This window comes from Typopeltis vanoorti, chromosome 13, assembly GCF_054136105.1.
Source record: "Typopeltis vanoorti isolate ZY-2024b chromosome 13, IOZ_Tvanoo_1.0, whole genome shotgun sequence".
Lineage (NCBI taxonomy): Eukaryota > Metazoa > Arthropoda > Arachnida > Uropygi > Thelyphonidae > Typopeltis > Typopeltis vanoorti.
The window spans coordinates 66123753-66143267 of NC_143561.1; the positions used below are offsets into that span (position 1 = coordinate 66123753).

General features: G+C 36.2%; 1 protein-coding gene across 3 annotated transcripts in view; it reads right to left on the reverse strand.

Annotated features, from left to right (window-relative positions):
* Positions 1–2700: 2700 nt before the first annotated feature.
* LOC150100233 (uncharacterized) overlaps positions 2701–19515 on the reverse strand; it is a 72974-nt gene continuing 56159 nt past the window's right edge. For 2 of the 3 annotated variants that reach the window (XM_090402998.1, XM_090403000.1), the window contains 6 exons: positions 18796–19047; positions 16578–16714; positions 13143–13245; positions 8399–8584; positions 4395–4475; positions 2701–3201 (listed from right to left, as the gene is read on the reverse strand). In XM_090402998.1, the coding sequence (XP_090259124.1) occupies positions 2987–3201; positions 4395–4475; positions 8399–8584; positions 13143–13245; positions 16578–16714; positions 18796–19047 (974 nt within the window). In that variant the 3' untranslated portion in view covers positions 2701–2986. The remainder of the gene's footprint in view (positions 3202–4394; positions 4476–8398; positions 8585–13142; positions 13246–16577; positions 16715–18795; positions 19048–19515) is intronic. The other variant, XM_090402999.1, reaches the window with a different exon arrangement.

The following is a 19515-nucleotide window of genomic DNA, read 5'->3' on the forward strand; positions in this document are numbered from 1 at the left end:
CCGTAGGTGTAATACGAAAAGAAAATGTACGGTATACCCGTACATTTATGTACGGTTAGTATAGTATGAAATTTAGTAAACTGTTTGATTTCTGCAGTATCTTTTTTCTTGCTTTAAAATGTACTGATTAATAAAGAAAATTTAATGTAAAATAGAATTCGAATATCCTTTAATAAAATAAATCTAATAAATAATAAACTTATTTACTAATTTTATAATAAAGCTGTATTCCTCAAAATTACAGCATCCTCTTCCTCTTCAAAAATAGACCATTTTTGAAGAGGGAGAGGGTGTTTGTATTGGTATTTGTATAAACGTATCTGAGTGAATGTTCAAAGTGTTAACGCTTTATGTTCCAGATGTGTTAATGGTCCGCCCAGTACTTCATTTACAAGCCGTAATACATTTTTGGCCTAACTTCACTTGTTCTTTCATGATTTCTAAATAATAATAATAATAATAGATATATTAAAAAATAAACGGAAGGATTCGTTGTAGCAGCTCATGAACAGGCGTTACAAAGTAATGCACTCAAAGCAAAAATTAAGAATATCAGTAAAAACAGTCAATGCAGATTATGCGATCAGAAAGATGAAACTAGAACATTTGAGCAGTACCTGCAGCAGATAAACCAAACTTATTACAAATACCGCCATGATCAAGTGGCCAAAGTAATTAATTGGCACGTATGCAAAAAATATGGCTTTCCTACTTCTGATAACTGCTGACAGCATAAAATAGAAACAGTATTGAAAAACGAAACAGCAAAAATTCTCCGGACTTTAGAATACAAACCGACCAGTCTTTGGAACTCGATAGACCCGACATCGTAATTATTGAACATCGACAAGTTTGGATTATTGACATCGCAGTACCTACCGACAACAACATCAACAACGAACTGGAAAAATATTACTAAATATCGAGATCTGTCAATCGAAGATGGCGGGCTGTGGCTTAAACACACCAACGTCATCCCAATTGTAATCGGTGCACTTGATGCAATTTCAAAGAAGCTATCCAGCTATTTACAAGAATTAAACATTGACAAATTAACCACAGGTTTTGTTATTTATTCCATACACGAGAGGTCGAAAGACTATAAGCACATCAAGTGCCGAGTCTGTTGTGCAGATGAATTGACATTTTTTTTTTAATTTAAGAGTTGCATGTTGTAGCTGTTTGGAAATACTTCTTGTGGTAGGCTGTTCCTCTGGAACAGCGGTAGATAGAATGAAAGAGGAAGAAGAAGCAGAAGAAAAGCAGGTTCAGTGTATTTGCAGTTGCACAGTAAAGAGATGCTTGGCAACTGATGTTGTATTAACAGGTGCAACAGAAAGTGGAGGAATGATGGTTGCCACTCCAGTGGAGCAATGACCATTGAAATACCTGTAGAGTAGACACAGAGTTGAAACAGAGAACGAAGGGAATCTGGAAGAGAGGGATCGTGTATGAGCCGAATTGCTCTCCTCGGAACAACGTCAAGAATTTTTAAAAGACGTTTTATATGCTCCGCCCCAAACATGTGACCAGTATTCTAATCATGGGCAGATTTAGGATTTGTATACTGTCGAGTTGGTTGGATGTAAAATAGTATCTTGAACGAAAGAGAGCGATTAGTTTTCTGGATCCTGAGGAAGCTATTGCTGAGGTGGTTTTGTGTCAGGAGAGGCTGAAGATGAATGTTAGTCCAAGTATAGAGATCTGATCTTATTTGACGATTTATGTATTACTGGGGGGTAAGGGAATGTGAGCTGAGATTTCTTTTGCAAGAGGAAAGGCAAGACTGTGTTTTGGTGGCATTGATCCTAACCAGATTGTCCTCTCCCAATTGAATGATAGTACGTAAATCAGTGTTTAAGGCACTAGTCGTAGGTGATCCTAATGCTTGAGATATCTGCGCACTGCGTAGTTTGTCAAATGAGTAGGATGAATGGAGAGCACTATCGGCTGCAAAGCTGTGGATAGGATTAGTGGTGACTGAGACTAGGTCGTTTATGTACATGACAAAGAGGATGGGTGATCCTTAGGTACTGTGCATTGGTGGTGAAGCTCGAAGAGAGGAAGCCATCAACCATGACAGACAGTGAACAACCAGAGAGGAAGCTAGCAACCCAATGCAGAGGGTGGCCTCGATGCTAGACACGATCAAAAGTTCTCAGAATGTCAAGAGTGACAGCACAACTTCGCCTAACCTTTCCATTGCACGTGTACAGTGGTAGGCAATGTAAGCTAATCATCAGTAATTCTTGAATGGTGGAATCCATACTAGTGGGCCGCTAATTATTGATGCACCTCTTAGGTAATGAAGAAGCTGGCTATTGTGACTTTCCTTATTATTTGTGAGACGACTGAGATTATCGCAATTAGTCGGTAGTTTGGCGATGGACTTTTATTTCCCTTTATCGGAATAGGCTGATACGAGATTGCTTCCACATGCTGAAATAATATCATCTATAAAAAAAACAGCGTTACTTGGAGCAGTCCATATTTTAAGACGCTACCTGACGGACTGTTCTTATATTCTTGGGTAGAATCTGAATTACTCTGTATCACGTAAAATTGTTGTTTGAATGATAGCATGTTTTTTGTGTTTCAGTTATGTGAATAAAGTATTAATGATAATAATAAATAAATAAACGATCCAAACATATGACTTTCGCAATGTGGATATAAATTCATAAACAACTAAAAGAATAGTACACTTAAAATATAAAATAAATCTTTATTTCGTTAAAAATGCTCTTTTCGTCTTTTTCCAAGCATATGTTACAATAAATATTGTGTTACAATAAATCTTGTAGATTCGGTTCATTTACAAAAACGTTGGCAACCTTATGTGAGCATGACAGTTCTTTGATAACAAAGCTTTAGATCACAGCTGGAGGTCTTACTCTTTTGCCAAAGAAAAAGGCCTTCACCTTTTAACAAATAATAATGATAATAAACATATTTCAGAGAAGAGATCCTCTCCCCTCATCCCCCTTTAGACTATATCTGGCTTTATTAGCTGATGTTCTTCGAGGAAGACTGGTGGCGTGTCTCCCCTGCACGATGGATCCATATCCTCTGCACTGTCTGAATTGTCTGAGGGGCACGGTTTACAAAATGTCCTTCCAAATTCGTCTTGATAGGTTCCAGGAGGGCAGAAAGTGCATCGACTATCTTCGAGCGTCCAGGACATTCCAGGGGGGCACTCCACTATTAAGAAAATCGAAATTAATTTATTCAGCTCAATTTTCTTTTTTCTGTAGCTACATTAATGAAGGTGATTTAGAAATTTCATACTCCACATTTAAAAAATGTCTTTAATATATGTTAAAAGTTCCTTGTAGGACGAAATTACTTTGAGATACTTAGAATTTGTAGCTACGCTATGATATTCGGAGTTAGTCTGTCTACGTTACTGTGGGTTACTTAACAGTCATGAAAAGGATAAAAGCCTGTTTGGAAGATGCTGGTTGTTTTTCAGAATTATATTTGTTTGTATTATTTTTGGTGTTATTAGAAGAAAAGGAATTGTTTATAGAAAAGATGCGACTTTGGGTTTAGAACTGTTAGTCGTGGAGACAGGAAGAAATTTGAGATATGAAGAAGTCGTATCTCAAACGAACAGATTTTCCTTTGGCACATACTGTCTTAATTATCATAAGAATGGTAGGATAAAAGAAAGACTGGAAAGTGAAGCGAGTTTGAATACATAGGGAGAGTTGTTCGTCTCTTCGTGATAGGGTCTGCAGAATAAAAATAATTATAGACTCATTTCTGGTGTCCTTGACTAGAGAAACTCTCTAGACTTTCTTGTTTTTGAACTGATAAGAATCAGAGTTAATCGATCTTTCACACCGTCGAATTGGATTTTCTGCATTGGATTGGAATGATCTTTAAAATGGCTGATGTTCGAGATTGGTTTAACCTTATGAGAGAAATTCATGGCGTTCGAGACCTTCCTTTATCAAAGAAAGCGATCACCATTATCCATTTGACTTACCTCGTTTCCCTTGCTTCTCGTAGAACAACGGTGGATCGATCAGCGACTGATGACGATCGATAACTGATCAATCAAAGATTTTTAAGATTCAAATATCAGTCATAACTAAGGTTCGGTTTGGGTCTCACTTGTTATTCATTTCCATGTTAAAAATCGATTTTTTTTTTTCTGCATCACTATGACCGGATAGATATATCAAAACCATTGCGGAAGGTTCATCGATGTTTGAAAACACTGCTATATCACACACAGGAGGGGGGGTGGGGGGTGGAAGAAGTACTAAAAAGATCAGGAAAGAAATTAAATTGTGTATGTATGTTTGTATAATTATTCCAATAAGTGTATGTGTGATATTGTGGTAAATCGTACATTAACCGTTGTGCATTATTATAACATTACTTACTGCATATCCAATCATCGGTATCTTCGGTTTGTCTGAGTTCACTCCCTGGCAAGCAGTTCCCTTCAGGTTTGGGAACAAATGCTGTAAGATAGCAATGCGATACATTATGCATTCAGTCAATATAAAAATAATGATTATTTCTATTCAGTATATGTGAATTATTTAGAATACAGTATATTCATTGCTTATTTATTTTATTATTTTTTTTATGACTTCCATTCATAGAAAGTTAGTAGCCTATACGACATTACTACTGCGGATGGGCTAAGCGATAACTAGGAGCTCTACTCTAGAGACCAGATAGGGTAATTTTCGAACCCATTCAGCCCTCCAGGAAGCAAAGTGGCGATGTCATACCGAGACACAAAAATCGTCTACTACCTAAACATTTACACCAACGTTATTACCACAGTAGGATTCGAACTCTGAGATTGGGGGAACCGGTATGCTATCCACTCGGCCAACTAGGTCGGTAGTTAACTCGAACAGACTGTCGCTTCGATCTCCATCCTTGACATGGAGTTAGAGCAATGTTTTCGGCTTATAAACTATCGACTCTCTCAGTAATTATGGATATCTAGATATACACCCGCTGAACAAGTGCTTATTCTTGATGTAATATTTAAACATAAAAAATCCTCCATCACCGTATGAGACCTTCTAAAGTTCTTCACATCATAGACGGAATTTGAACCCAGGTCTTTCCGACCAAAGGGCTCTGTCGAAACTGACTACAGAGGCTCATAGTGAGTGATACTATATATTAACAAAACTAGAGAAAGATTTTTTCGGAAGTTTTCATAATTAATGTTCATGAAATTTAGCTAGCTTTATTGGAAGACGTTTGCAAAAAAAAAAAAAAAAAAATGTATATTGAATTGAAATGCAGATTTAAACATTTAAAGATAACTATAAAATTTTCTTTAATCAGTCTTTAAAATGAATTATTACAGACGTATCAGTTATTAAATAATGAACAGATAAATGTGAGTACAATAATGTATCGCTGAAAATATGCTGTATATTACACTATAATAATAAATAACATAGCATTTGCGTGATTGTTATGTAAATACGCAGGCAGTAATAGAATATCTATATTTCTATCATAATCGTAAGGTTGTCGATGTTCTTCAAAACAAGTAGAAGGTCTCCGAGGTCGGATTGCCATTAATTTTTAATGGCAATCCGACCATGAAAATCCGTAACATATTAACGCCATCGGTAGGACAAGGGTTCGATAAGCTGGATAATCTCTTTGTCGTTTCAGCATTCACTTGACAAGCCAGTAATATCTCACCTGGGGATATTTTATGTCAACCCTTCCCAATAAAAGTTATAAAATTATAGCCCATTTAAAGTACCTTAGGCACATAAAGATAAATATCCGTGTTCGGGATTCGAACTCATACTCTGTTAGAGGAGATTTTGTCTACTCCTCCACCAAGGTCTGGTTAGGTTTCTGCTTTTTATTATATTATAAATATTCAGGTTAAATGTGTGTGTGTGTGTGTGTGTGTGTGTGTGTGTGTGTGTGTGTGTGTGTGTGTGTGTGTGTGTGTGTGTGTGTGTGTGTGTGTGTGTGTGTGTGTGTGTGTGTGTGTGTGTGTGTGTGTGTGTGTGTGTGTGTGTGTGTGTGTGTGTGTGTGTGTGTGTGTGTGTGTGTGTGTGTGTGTGTGTGTGTGTGTGTGTGTGTGTGTGTGTGTGTGTGTGTGTGTGTGTGTGTGTGTGTGTGTGTGTGTGTGTGTGTGTGTGTGTGTGTGTGTGTGTGTGTGTGTGTGTGTGTGTGTGTGTGTGTGTGTGTGTGTGTGTGTGTGTGTGTGTGTGTGTGTGTGTGTGTGTGTGTGTGTGTGTGTGTGTGTGTGTGTGTGTGTGTGTGTGTGTGTGTGTGTGTGTGTGTGTGTGTGTGTGTGTGTGTGTGTGTGTGTGTGTGTGTGTGTGTGTGTGTGTGTGTGTGTGTGTGTGTGTGTGTGTGTGTGTGTGTGTGTGTGTGTGTGTGTGTGTGTGTGTGTGTGTGTGTGTGTGTGTGTGTGTGTGTGTGTGTGTGTGTGTGTGTGTGTGTGTGTGTGTGTGTGTGTGTGTGTGTGTGTGTGTGTGTGTGTGTGTGTGTGTGTGTGTGTGTGTGTGTGTGTGTGTGTGTGTGTGTGTGTGTGTGTGTGTGTGTGTGTGTGTGTGTGTGTGTGTGTGTGTGTGTGTGTGTGTGTGTGTGTGTGTGTGTGTGTGTGTGTGTGTGTGTGTGTGTGTGTGTGTGTGTGTGTGTGTGTGTGTGTGTGTGTGTGTGTGTGTGTGTGTGTGTGTGTGTGTGTGTGTGTGTGTGTGTGTGTGTGTGTGTGTGTGTGTGTGTGTGTGTGTGTGTGTGTGTGTGTGTGTGTGTGTGTGTGTGTGTGTGTGTGTGTGTGTGTGTGTGTGTGTGTGTGTGTGTGTGTGTGTGTGTGTGTGTGTGTGTGTGTGTGTGTGTGTGTGTGTGTGTGTGTGTGTGTGTGTGTGTGTGTGTGTGTGTGTGTGTGTGTGTGTGTGTGTGTGTGTGTGTGTGTGTGTGTGTGTGTGTGTGTGTGTGTGTGTGTGTGTGTGTGTGTGTGTGTGTGTGTGTGTGTGTGTGTGTGTGTGTGTGTGTGTGTGTGTGTGTGTGTGTGTGTGTGTGTGTGTGTGTGTGTGTGTGTGTGTGTGTGTGTGTGTGTGTGTGTGTGTGTGTGTGTGTGTGTGTGTGTGTGTGTGTGTGTGTGTGTGTGTGTGTGTGTGTGTGTGTGTGTGTGTGTGTGTGTGTGTGTGTGTGTGTGTGTGTGTGTGTGTGTGTGTGTGTGTGTGTGTGTGTGTGTGTGTGTGTGTGTGTGTGTGTGTGTGTGTGTGTGTGTGTGTGTGTGTGTGTGTGTGTGTGTGTGTGTGTGTGTGTGTGTGTGTGTGTGTGTGTGTGTGTGTGTGTGTGTGTGTGTGTGTGTGTGTGTGTGTGTGTGTGTGTGTGTGTGTGTGTGTGTGTGTGTGTGTGTGTGTGTGTGTGTGTGTGTGTGTGTGTGTGTGTGTGTGTGTGTGTGTGTGTGTGTGTGTGTGTGTGTGTGTGTGTGTGTGTGTGTGTGTGTGTGTGTGTGTGTGTGTGTGTGTGTGTGTGTGTGTGTGTGTGTGTGTGTGTGTGTGTGTGTGTGTGTGTGTGTGTGTGTGTGTGTGTGTGTGTGTGTGTGTGTGTGTGTGTGTGTGTGTGTGTGTGTGTGTGTGTGTGTGTGTGTGTGTGTGTGTGTGTGTGTGTGTGTGTGTGTGTGTGTGTGTGTGTGTGTGTGTGTGTGTGTGTGTGTGTGTGTGTGTGTGTGTGTGTGTGTGTGTGTGTGTGTGTGTGTGTGTGTGTGTGTGTGTGTGTGTGTGTGTGTGTGTGTGTGTGTGTGTGTGTGTGTGTGTGTGTGTGTGTGTGTGTGTGTGTGTGTGTGTGTGTGTGTGTGTGTGTGTGTGTGTGTGTGTGTGTGTGTGTGTGTGTGTGTGTGTGTGTGTGTGTGTGTGTGTGTGTGTGTGTGTGTGTGTGTGTGTGTGTGTGTGTGTGTGTGTGTGTGTGTGTGTGTGTGTGTGTGTGTGTGTGTGTGTGTGTGTGTGTGTGTGTGTGTGTGTGTGTGTGTGTGTGTGTGTGTGTGTGTGTGTGTGTGTGTGTGTGTGTGTGTGTGTGTGTGTGTGTGTGTGTGTGTGTGTGTGTGTGTGTGTGTGTGTGTGTGTGTGTGTGTGTGTGTGTGTGTGTGTGTGTGTGTGTGTGTCTGTGCGCGCCCCTATGACTTAGCTCTGCTGTATTAACGTAAACCTGTTAAAGTGCTGACATTCAGTATAGCATTTTTGGTTTTAATTAAATATAATAACTTTAAATTATTACAAATGTATAATAATCGCTGAAAGCCTGTAATTGTTATATATTTTCAATGTGTAAACAGAAAACTTAAATCTAATTGTGGGAGATGGTAAATGGGTGGGGTCAAAAGAGAGAATGAGAGAGAGAGAGAGAAAGAAAGATAAAAAAAGAAACAGTTTCTACTTACGTGAGCAATCTGGGATCCTCTTGCTGGGCGTCCACGTGCCAGAATGGTCGCATATGAAAGATTCAGGTAAAACGAAATAAGAGATATAGCCATCGTTACATATGGGGTAACATATTTTACCAAACAACCAATCCGTGCAGCTCTTGTTTCCATTCTGCAAACCTTCAGGCTCTTCACATTCCAAACCTGTGTATTAAGAAGGTTAGTCATGCAGGGAAAGCAACACACGAATTCGGATTAGAAGGGATAGAATTATAACACACTGTGAACACCTTTTCGAATGAGCATTGCATACAGATGCAATAATTGAAAGGTATACATATATAGGTAAAGGTATACATATATATAGAAGGGTGTTTGGTATTAAAGAGTTCCGTATTTCAAATGCATAGCTTGATTAAGGTGACTTCACCTGGTATAAGCTAGTTAGTATATGAATAAATATGTATATATTTATGTCACTATAATGTTAGTCAGGATGTACATTAAACGTGGTTTAGTTGTAAAGTATAAATTGATATACTTAAGATGTATGACTTGACAAAAATGATGCTGTCCTGCTTATAAAGTGTTTGGAGTTTTCCTGCTACCATACGGTAATTTCATTTTCACATTTTTCAAAAATCGCCTATAGATTTGTGCCAAAGCAGTTTCTAAATAAATCTGCTCTGTCCAATCCACAACTCATGTGAGATTGTGACGTGGATTGCTTCCTGTGCTGAAAACTATGGCGATTTTAAATTTATTATCGTCGGAACGGAACCAGTTTAGTTTCGTTCTGTTCCATTCAAAATTCCATTCAAAAGCTGATTCTGTTCCGTCAATACCGTCGTAGGTCAAATCACGATATGGAACCATAAGAATATGTTAACAGTTAACGCTCAAGTGATAAAATGTTCAAATCCAAATCTGTTTTATTTTAAACTAATTTTCCTCTTGTTTATAGTGAAATAATACAGTGCATAAATTATAACATAAATTACTGTATGCAGTAATTTAATGTAATGAAAAAAAAAACACGAAGCAAGAGTAATTCTTCGATACTACTGCTTTATCAATCGAACGATTCATCAGAGAAAACGGGAGGGGGGGGGGAAGGTCATCAACAAACTCTTGAAATCCAGAAATGCAACAAAGTGTTCCGAGGATGGTTCACCAGAGATGCATAACCTTGTGGAATGTCTAGGCTCATCTTATGGGGTGAGGTGACAGTAGGAGTGGGCTTTAAAATTTTGCATTTCATCTAACTCACTTTGCACAGTTTGTCAATTCTTTTCTGAATAAATTTCTCTGTAGCAAGCAAATTCAGTTTCATCATTCTGTCCGCTTTGCTAAATCTCTCCATATTGATGTCCTTTTCCTCAAACAACTGAACTGCTTTATTAACAGAGGTATTTGCCTCTGTCAGTTTTTTTTTTTTACTGTAAATCTTTTGCGGGCTCTGCTTCTTCTTGTTGTTCTATTTTTTTTTTCTTTTCTTTTCTGCAATTCCCTGTGCTTCACTTGATAGGTCTTCTTCCACCTCTACCACTGCTCTACATCTTTATTGTAAATCTCCAACTCCAGCTCTTTAGTTAGCAGCACTACCACCAATCGCTTTTAAGACTTTTTGTTGAATTCCGTGAATGTATGAACATATATTTTCAGCAGCTTTTTCCAAACACCATTCATACACTCTGCTATCGCCTCATTCGATTTTACATTTACATTCGTTGTACAGTACAAGATATTATATTTCTTCCGTCGGTAGCAACAGTAACCAGAGCAAAAGTATTTCTTAAATAATATGCCTTGAAAGCAGCAATAACAACGTGGTCCATGGATTATGGTACAGGCATTGGTGAGCTATAAGGGGCTTTTGTTTAATTTTTCTTAAATTTGCGAGCCTCTTCTTCTTCTTGTTTACTTTTTTTTTCAAAAAAAAAATTTTTTTTGAAACATATTAAGCGACAAACTCGTACGGTAACTTAACAAAAACCAGTCTATTCGGCAGTGTATAGATTATTTGGAATTATTGTTTGAACTCCTCTATAACGAATGCGCCCAAGTTTGAAAATAAAATAAGCGCATGCGCTATCTTTACCCTTCTCCCTTCTGGTAGCCAATCCTATGGTAAAACCAGTAGCCAATCAATCATCATCATCAAATTCCTGCCATGTACCCTCAAGGGGTGTACAGGATATGATAGTACTACATGAAAAAAATTACATCATTACTAACTTCCTATCTACAATTTTCCTCCAAATCAGTCTGTTACTTGTCAAGACTCCAACATTATCAGATCTTATATTTCTATCGTCTAAGGCACTTTGTACCGTATCAATCCACCTATATCTTGGTCTTCCTCTGGGTCGTTTTGCTGCCAACCTGGCAGAGAACACTTGTTTTGCTAATCTATCCTCACCCATTTTGTTTAAGTGACCATACCACCTGAGATTAGCTCTCCTAACGCATTCCTGGATGCTGACAATGTCAAGTTCTTTCCTAATATCCTCGTTTATAATATGATATTGCCATTGATGCCATCTGTTCACGCCTATAATCATTCTCAGGACTCTCATATCTGTGGTCTCTAGTCTTTGGTCAAGTGTTTTACTTCTGACCCAGCTCTCAGATCCATAAGTTAAAACTGGTTTGAACACTGTCTTGTAGTAGCCAATCAAATGTTTTATAAAAAGATTATAAAAGATTTCATTCTTATTATATTTTGATAGTTAAAAATTTTTTTCTTATTTACGATAAATTAACATAGTTGAATGTGTGCAAATATTTCATGTTTAGATCATGAAATATTTGTTTAAAAATGATAGCCTTTAAAGGTTGATTGTCCTCTCATACTTTTTGATTGGAATTTGTACACAAGCTGTATTAATAAAAGTTTTTGTATGAAATACGGCTTTTTTTTTTCTTTGTTAAAATTTTCATAGCTCACCACTGGAGTGCGATTGTATTTGGTGAACGTGTTACAATGTGGTGGATGTCGTAAGTGGTAGTAAGCTTCTGTAATTAACACCTCCTATCCCGCGGAACGACTCACATTACTGACATGAATGGTTATCAATTTTCGATCTAAAGACTGCATATTTTAGTTTTTATGACAAAAATACTGACTGAGGTGTCTACGACTTCGGATAAAAGTTTTCGAGAACAGTCATTTTGAGCAAATCTACGTTAATTTAGCTTTCATTTGATATAAAATAGGCTATATGGATCTCTGAGAATAGAAGTTTGAAAAGCACAGTACAGAGATGAGCTTTCCGAGTGTCTATTTTAATAAAAGGGGAATAAATGCAGTAAAATGGTTAATACTCATATGTGTCAAGTGTAGTTCCATGCATGTGTATGTCAAAAGTTACATGTCAAAGGCATGTTCGTATTATTAAGCATCCATTTGTTTAATGTTAATGCTTTCAAAATTGCTTTTAAGAGTTATTCCATTTTGTTCGTATGGAAAACATGCAGGGGAAAAACAAATAGTCTAAAAAGGCACAATGCTATTATATTGCGTATAAACTACAGGAAAAAAACTGAAAATAATTGACATGCTTTTTCAGTTTTTGATTTAAGCAAAAATGATTTATATATTTACATAATTTCCTCTAATTTTACACTAGAAAAATCAACAGATAATTTGAAAATGAAAAAAATATATACGTAGTGGAAAAATAATAATGGCATTGATTAACTATTATTAGTTGTTATGGTTTGAACTTGCTCAAGAAATGATATGTAAGTTATATCGGCGAAAATTTGAATAATGATAGAGAGCAGCGTCAGCCCAATTTATGATTAGCAATAGGCCAATATAGAAAATATCAGCAATATACAAGTATATATCCAATCCTGCTTAGTATACTATAGTTATTTATAGAGGTTGTTACGATATTAACTGATACATTTTGTATAAAATAGTTCTTCGTTAAAAATATTCATAAACACATCATTTATTTTTAGGCTTATTAAGCTTGCATCTATTTACGTTAGAACAAAGTCGAAACCGAAAAGATCATTTTTAGAATATTTTATAAGGGTAGACCTGCATACCATGCCAAACTGCTAAATTTTCTATGATAGTAATTACCTGTAGTTGTTCCGTATACTTCCACTATAAAGCGAAACTCCAGAAGTGGTATATAAAGAGAAATAAGCTGCAATTAGATAATTGAATTACATCTCTTTTGTAATTACATCCATTTAAATCTAAGAAGGCATACTTCGGGCATACTTTACAGAATATATCTGTTTCTATAGTTCTTTATATTAGAAATCAATTGCTAATCTTTTACACATTCTGAATCAAAATTTTAAGCTCCGTATTTTATGATTTTTTTTTTTTTTTTTTTAAATAAAGAACCGGGAGAGATATCCATAGGAAGGTGCTGTACGAAAGTATAGTCTTAGACGTTCCTGCAAGCTTTATGATATGCAGTAATAAATGCATCAGTTATGTTAATTTTTAATGGACACAATTAAAACTCTCCGCCTACAGAACCGTTAACATGCATTCTTTATTAGAAAATTAGGCAACTTTCAGCTCACTCATTAGGAAATAAATTATCAAAGCTTATCTTAGATGCATTTCGACCCTTGTTATTCGCATTATTACTTCTTTTCCTATATTTTTAATAATAGTAGGCATCTGATCAATCCTATATGGAAAATAAGTACATCTGCATATTTTGCAGTGCATTGTATGGAAAAAAAAAATCCATTTTATCATGTATTTCTTGGAATTAATACTTACGTGTGACGTTAATAAGGAAGCCACAATGAGCTGTGTTTCCCGCATCGTCTCGGGCCGTATATTGGATAATATGACTGCCGACAGTGAATGTGCTTCCTGGTTCCTGTACAAAATTAGGAAAAACAGAAAAAAATATTACTGCATTATTACATGTGTATCATTTTAAGATTGCACACGAAATAGCTATTAAAACTGTGTACCCAACCTACTATCATAAAGCCTTTCGAGTTAGACAGGGTTGGTTTTCTTTCTGAAAGCGGCTTTTTCATCCGCAAAACGGGCAGACCGGCCAAAATTAACATTAAAAAAAAAAATACAACAATAAACACACAATATACTGCTCTCATAGCCTTAATTTTTTCGTCCTTAGTCGCTTCATGCATACGTCATATATGATAGGCATGTGGTGACTCGAAAATTTGTAACATTAGAGACAGTGTTTCACTTTTTAGTCACAGGAAATTTGTATTTAAAATATAACTACTTTTAGTTAAATACCGAAAATGAGGCAAGAGTACTGTTCGGTATTTTACATTACTAATATCAATGATATTATTGATGCTGGTAATGGAAATAATGGAAATGGAAAATAATACATTTTCGCAATCGTAACTTAGTTTTTTTTTACTGTGAATGAATCTAAATACAGAAAATTTAACTTAAATTAAATAAGCCAATATTTAAACCATGTAAAAAAGATACATTCAATTTTGACAGATCAAAATATTAATCTATATTATCGATACTATTAATCTATAGTATCGAGTGTGTATTGCAGGACTGTTTATGTGAACCGCATCCATTAAAGGCCCCCAGAACCTATGGAACTTTTTAATACTGTAGGTATTAAAAAGTTCCAAAGGGCGAACCCTTGGCACGGGTGCCAAACGTGGCACTTCAACGACTTTTTTTCCCGCACGCAACCCAGGCTCACTTTAAAAAAATAATTAAATAAATAAATATCAAACATCTTCACTGAGTTGTATATTTTAACTTAATAGACTACTATTTTATTAAGTAGAGCGATACCAAATAAAATGTAGTAAAGAAACAAACACTATCAACTGTTTTAGTAATAATCAGTAATAAGAAAATGAAACAAACATCCTATTTCCAAGCAACCTATACCCGCGATATACTGACGGACAAGTTTTGCCCCGTTAGTTGTTGCTTCATTCGCCTTGGCAGCCAGACGTGACCTGACTCCTCTACCATCATTTTATATATTTTTTCGTGTTTCGTAAAAGAATTTATCGATGTTCTAAAGTGTGCATATATGTGGATTTAGATTTAATTAAATCGTAAGTCATTAAAATATGGATTGGGAGTATTTATTCGTCAATTAATATGTTTAATTTAATAGATGTATAATCACTCTTACAATATTCTTTGATTTTACCGCTCTAGTGTGATTTTTGATTATTTGAAAAAGTTCTCCCAATACTTGAAAAGACACAAATAAATTTTAGTTGGCACGTGAGAAAATTTTTGAAAAGATTTGGCGATTTTAACGCCAAAGTGTGCGATTTTAACGCACACTTAAAAAGCTTGTCACACCTGTCGTGTGACATGTGTTAAATAATGAGTTGGTTGCGAGATAACGTGTATCATTCACCATTCGAACCCCGATAAATTGCCAGCCTTGCAAGTACTTTTGATGGCTCATTCATTGTAATGATATTTCGAGCAAACAAGATCTGGACTATACTGGATGTTTTAGGACGTCAAACCGTAACGTGAAAGGATTTCCACAGTTTGAGCTGCTTGCAGTATTCGAGAAATGTTTTCATGCAATGACACATTATCCTGTGACTATAGCTCTTGGAGTTTATTCTGAATTGCTGTATCCAATGGGAAAGATGTGATCGTTACTTTTCCCGGTTAAGGTTATAAACTTAAACCCGACGTGGCTTGAAAAAAAGTTGAAAAGAAAATAATTTTTTGACAGATCAATGTCATTCAGCAATGTTATTTATTTTGTATAAAATTACAATCAATGTGTGTGTGTATGTGTGTTCCGATTTCGGATTTTCAAAATGTAGTGGCCTTGTTCAACGTCTGTTTGATTTTCTTATTCTCATTCAGTGGTTCTTATCTAGTTTGGTCTCTTGCTTGTGTTCTTCAGATGCAAAAGGTGCTCCAGCGATTCCTTACATAAAAGCCCTCAGACCCTGGATCACATTTTAGTTACAGTGTCCTTAATTTTAAGCATTTTATTTTATTTTATTTCTAAGGATTTCTGTATGAAATTATTGTATATGTAACTTAAACTGAACTGCTGTTGAATTTAATTGTCGGAAATTTACCTAAAACATTTAGGGCATTAAATAATAGGAGCACGTATTAATGTGTTTATTAGTTAGCTAACAGATTAGCATTTATTTATGTAGATCTAAGTGCTGACATACACTTAGATCTACATTCATATTTTTAACTATAATATATCTGCGGGAACACTGCTCTACTATGTCTGCTAATGTTGTTACTTTCTGCAGTTGGTTTATTTTGCGGGGAGTGAACTCTAGTTCCCCGTAGAGAAAAATCTGACATCTCTGTATGGAACTGACTAAACCATCTTTCAGTTATAAATCTTGAGCAGCTCAGTCTGTACGATGTTTCTTCGTTAGAAAGACCTGAGTTCGAATCCCGTCAGGACGCGAAGAACATTTATAAAGACCTTTTCAATTGAAGGTGAGTTAGCCAATCTCATATGCAAGTGGCAGGTATTTTTCCTCTCGGAAAATCTGATTTTTTCATCCGCAAAACTGCCAGAAAAATACACGCAGTTAACGGACATTACCTAACCTTCACTCCCCGCAAAATAAACCAACTGTAGAACTTAACAACATTAGCCTTAGTCGCTTCCACTGCAATTCCAAACAAAACTTGAAAAAAAAAAAAAAAAGATGAAGAATTCATAACTGTACCTCAGGTCGTAGGCGGAATTTAAACCTAGCTCTTTTCGATCAAAGTCGGAAAGATCTAGATTTGGATTTTATCCAGGATTCCCATGCGATATGGGGGGGGGGGGGGTTTCTTCACTTGGTACTGTACCACTGTTTATAGAGTAGCTTATTAGATCACCTTTGGTTAAAAATTCTCAATTTTTAACCAAAAATTGAGAAAAAATTAGAAAAACTTTGGTTAAAATTCTCAATCAGTATAAGGAAAGAAAGCAGCATCTAGAGGGAGTTCGTATTTTTTCCTCCGCAAATAAATACTTATTCGTGGAAAAATACGAAATATAAGCGACTAACTGCTGAACTGTAGCTGTATGGCCACCTGTGATACTAGTACTATAGTATGTTCGTGTGCATCAGAATTTAATTCAGTTTGATTTATAATTTTTCTATGTAAGAATTAGTTCATATGTTCGTTGTGAAGCATTATTCTTCTCTAATTAGAAGTAATGTGGTTAATGTAGCGTTGCTTTACCTTTGTCCGAGTTATAGAGGTCACTTGTACATTATCTGTAAATATAGGTTCTGCCCAATTAACATCTATTCCACGGACTTCGTCAGTCTGTATTTCGAACGATTCAGGACAGTTTTTAGCAACTGGAGGCTCTCGGTCTACAAAGTAAAGAAAATATACCACGTTATATGCAATTGTCTCTTGGAGCAAAAAGAGATTCATTTACATATGTAAATGAATATAATATTTACATATGTAAATAAATATTTAATGTGGTATTACAAAATATCTTTTGTAATACCACATTAAATATATTCATTTTATGTGTATCATAATTTAATATTTTGAGCCATGATATCTTTTTTCTTTATATTCTATATTTTATAACTATTATAATGTATATTATTGTATACTTTAAACTCATTCGCTGTCTGTGTATCTTACAGCACATTTCACTCCCTTCCAATTCTTTATGTGAAAAAAATTGCTCTCACATCCGGGGAAAGTTTCTTTGTCCTTCCCCTACGTCACATTCCATGTAAAATATCTATTGTATCGGTTTGGTAAGTCCCTCTCTCTAACTTATATAATTTAATGATATTACGACTTCTATATCTTACCAGGACTCTCCAGATACTTCCCCATTTCCGTTTCTACAGTTGATATTCTGCACAATATCAACTCCATCTTTATCAGCGCCTTTTCTTTCATTTTTAAATTCAAGTGTAACGAAATCTGTGTTCAGCAGTCATGTACGGCCTAATCGAGGCTTCATAAGATGAAACATTTATTTGTCTATACTTTTTCTATGCTGCTCTTAGCATTGTAGCAATTCTTTGCGCAGAGGAATTCCGAAATGAAAAAAAAAACCCTAGCTTTAGCTATGTGGAACTAAAAAAGTTACAGACGATATAGCTAATGGATATAGAACTAAGAGGAAGAGAGGAGAAATATAAATGGATATAGAAAAGAAAGAGATCTAGATGTTGATCGGTTATACTGTGTTGTGTAATGTTGTATATATATATATATATATATATATATATATATATATATAAGCATTGAATAATTTACTATATATTATAAAGAATATGTATACTCATATTTAATTTTCTTGTTTATTTGCCCGTGGTATGAAATTTATAAAATATTTTAATGGGAGCACAAAGCATAAAAATTTGAGAACTAGTGCCTTAATCTGTGAACCTCCGTAGCTCAGATGATTTCGACAGAGATCTTTGTTAGGAAAGGCCTAAGTTCGAATCCCATCTCTATGATGCGAGGAATCTTTATAAGGACTTTTCAATCAGAGGTGAGTTATTCTGTCTCGTACCGAAGTAGGGATTTTTTTCCTGGAAATCGCGTTTTTCGTCCCTCAAAACAGGTTCCGTGAACACATATCTACACACAGAATACTGTTGGACTAGGAAGACAATGGGAAACCATCCTGTTCTTATAATAATTTCCTAATAAAGTAGCACTGCTACTCCACCAACCATTGAGTCGAGGAAAAACACACATTCATTATCAAATACTTTCAATACTTCAATTCCCTTCTTTCGTAGTTTTTTTTTTTTTATTTGTTCGGCCAGTTAACTTGCCACGATTTCTGTTCGTTTTTCTGTTGATACGTAGGAGAAGAAATCTGCTGCTCTTAAATTGTAGCAATTATATCAAACACTAAATATGTAATATAAATTTTGATAAATACTACATACTAAAAACTAACGAGAGTAGTAATTCTATTCCTCTTAATTAGCAGAAAATGGAGCAGAGGTTGTAAACACAGACATGATTATGATACACTACTGTGTTCTTGTGCCGGATTCATAGTTTATGGCTTGCGTCAATGGTAAGTTTATCGCACAGTGCTTTATTATTTTTATTATTAGTTTTGTTTGTATGTTCATTTTTTGTTTTGGTTTATTGTCTCTTCATCCGCTATGTGTTATGACGTTTTGTTGCGTCAATAATTCTCTTCCTAAAGAATATCGCTATACTTAGTTTTTTTCTTTTTTCTTTTTCATAAGTATAATTGTATACGTAGTAGTAGTAGTAGTAGTAGTAGATATAGTTAGCTTTTTCGCATCTTCGAAAGTTTTATTTTATTTTATTTTTTCGTTTGTTTGTTTCTCTGGAAAGTATTTGTTTCTTGATCGTATATGAATCTCCTCAAGTTATCACAAGTAAATACTGTACCTCATTATAAATCATATGGAAAAACTGGAGCAGGAATTACCTTTGACATGAACAACGACAGAACACGAAGCCGTCTTGTTTTTATTAGGCATAACAGCAGTGAAAACTACTTCAGTTATTCCTGCAGGAAGATATCCTTCACCAGACTTCACGCTTTCTGGAGTTATCGATATATGCGTTCTATCCATATTAGATGATGGTTCTTCCAGGTGGACATACGCTTGTCGTTGACCATTAGGTAGTTCAGTTATGATGTCTGGTGGACATTCTATGCTAGGACGAATTATTTGATCTAGAGGGGGAAAAAGTATAAAAACATTTCATTATAAATATTATATAGCCAAAGTATAAATTGTGATGCAGTTATATTGTGTTAATGACGATGCCCTTGGATTGGAAACAGGTGGGAAAAACTGGGATTTTTCCTTCCTTGAGATGGCGCACTGGCAAGAAGAAAACACGTAATTGACAGACATAATGCACTAACCAACCTGTCATAATTGCCTCGTTAGAATTCTAAACAACCCAGCCCAATTCATGTTATTATTGTGATTACATCATTTATATATCACTGCACGTTAAGCATTTGTAATTTAAATTGAAGTAAAACTTCTATTTCAAATATTTATTTGTGATCCTAGAGCTGTATCGATAAACGTAAACTTCCATATGAAATATGCTCACATTTTGCTTAGCATGTTTAGTGTAGGTTTACATTTAAACTTATCAGCTACGCTCATACACTTGACGTATTTTCTAA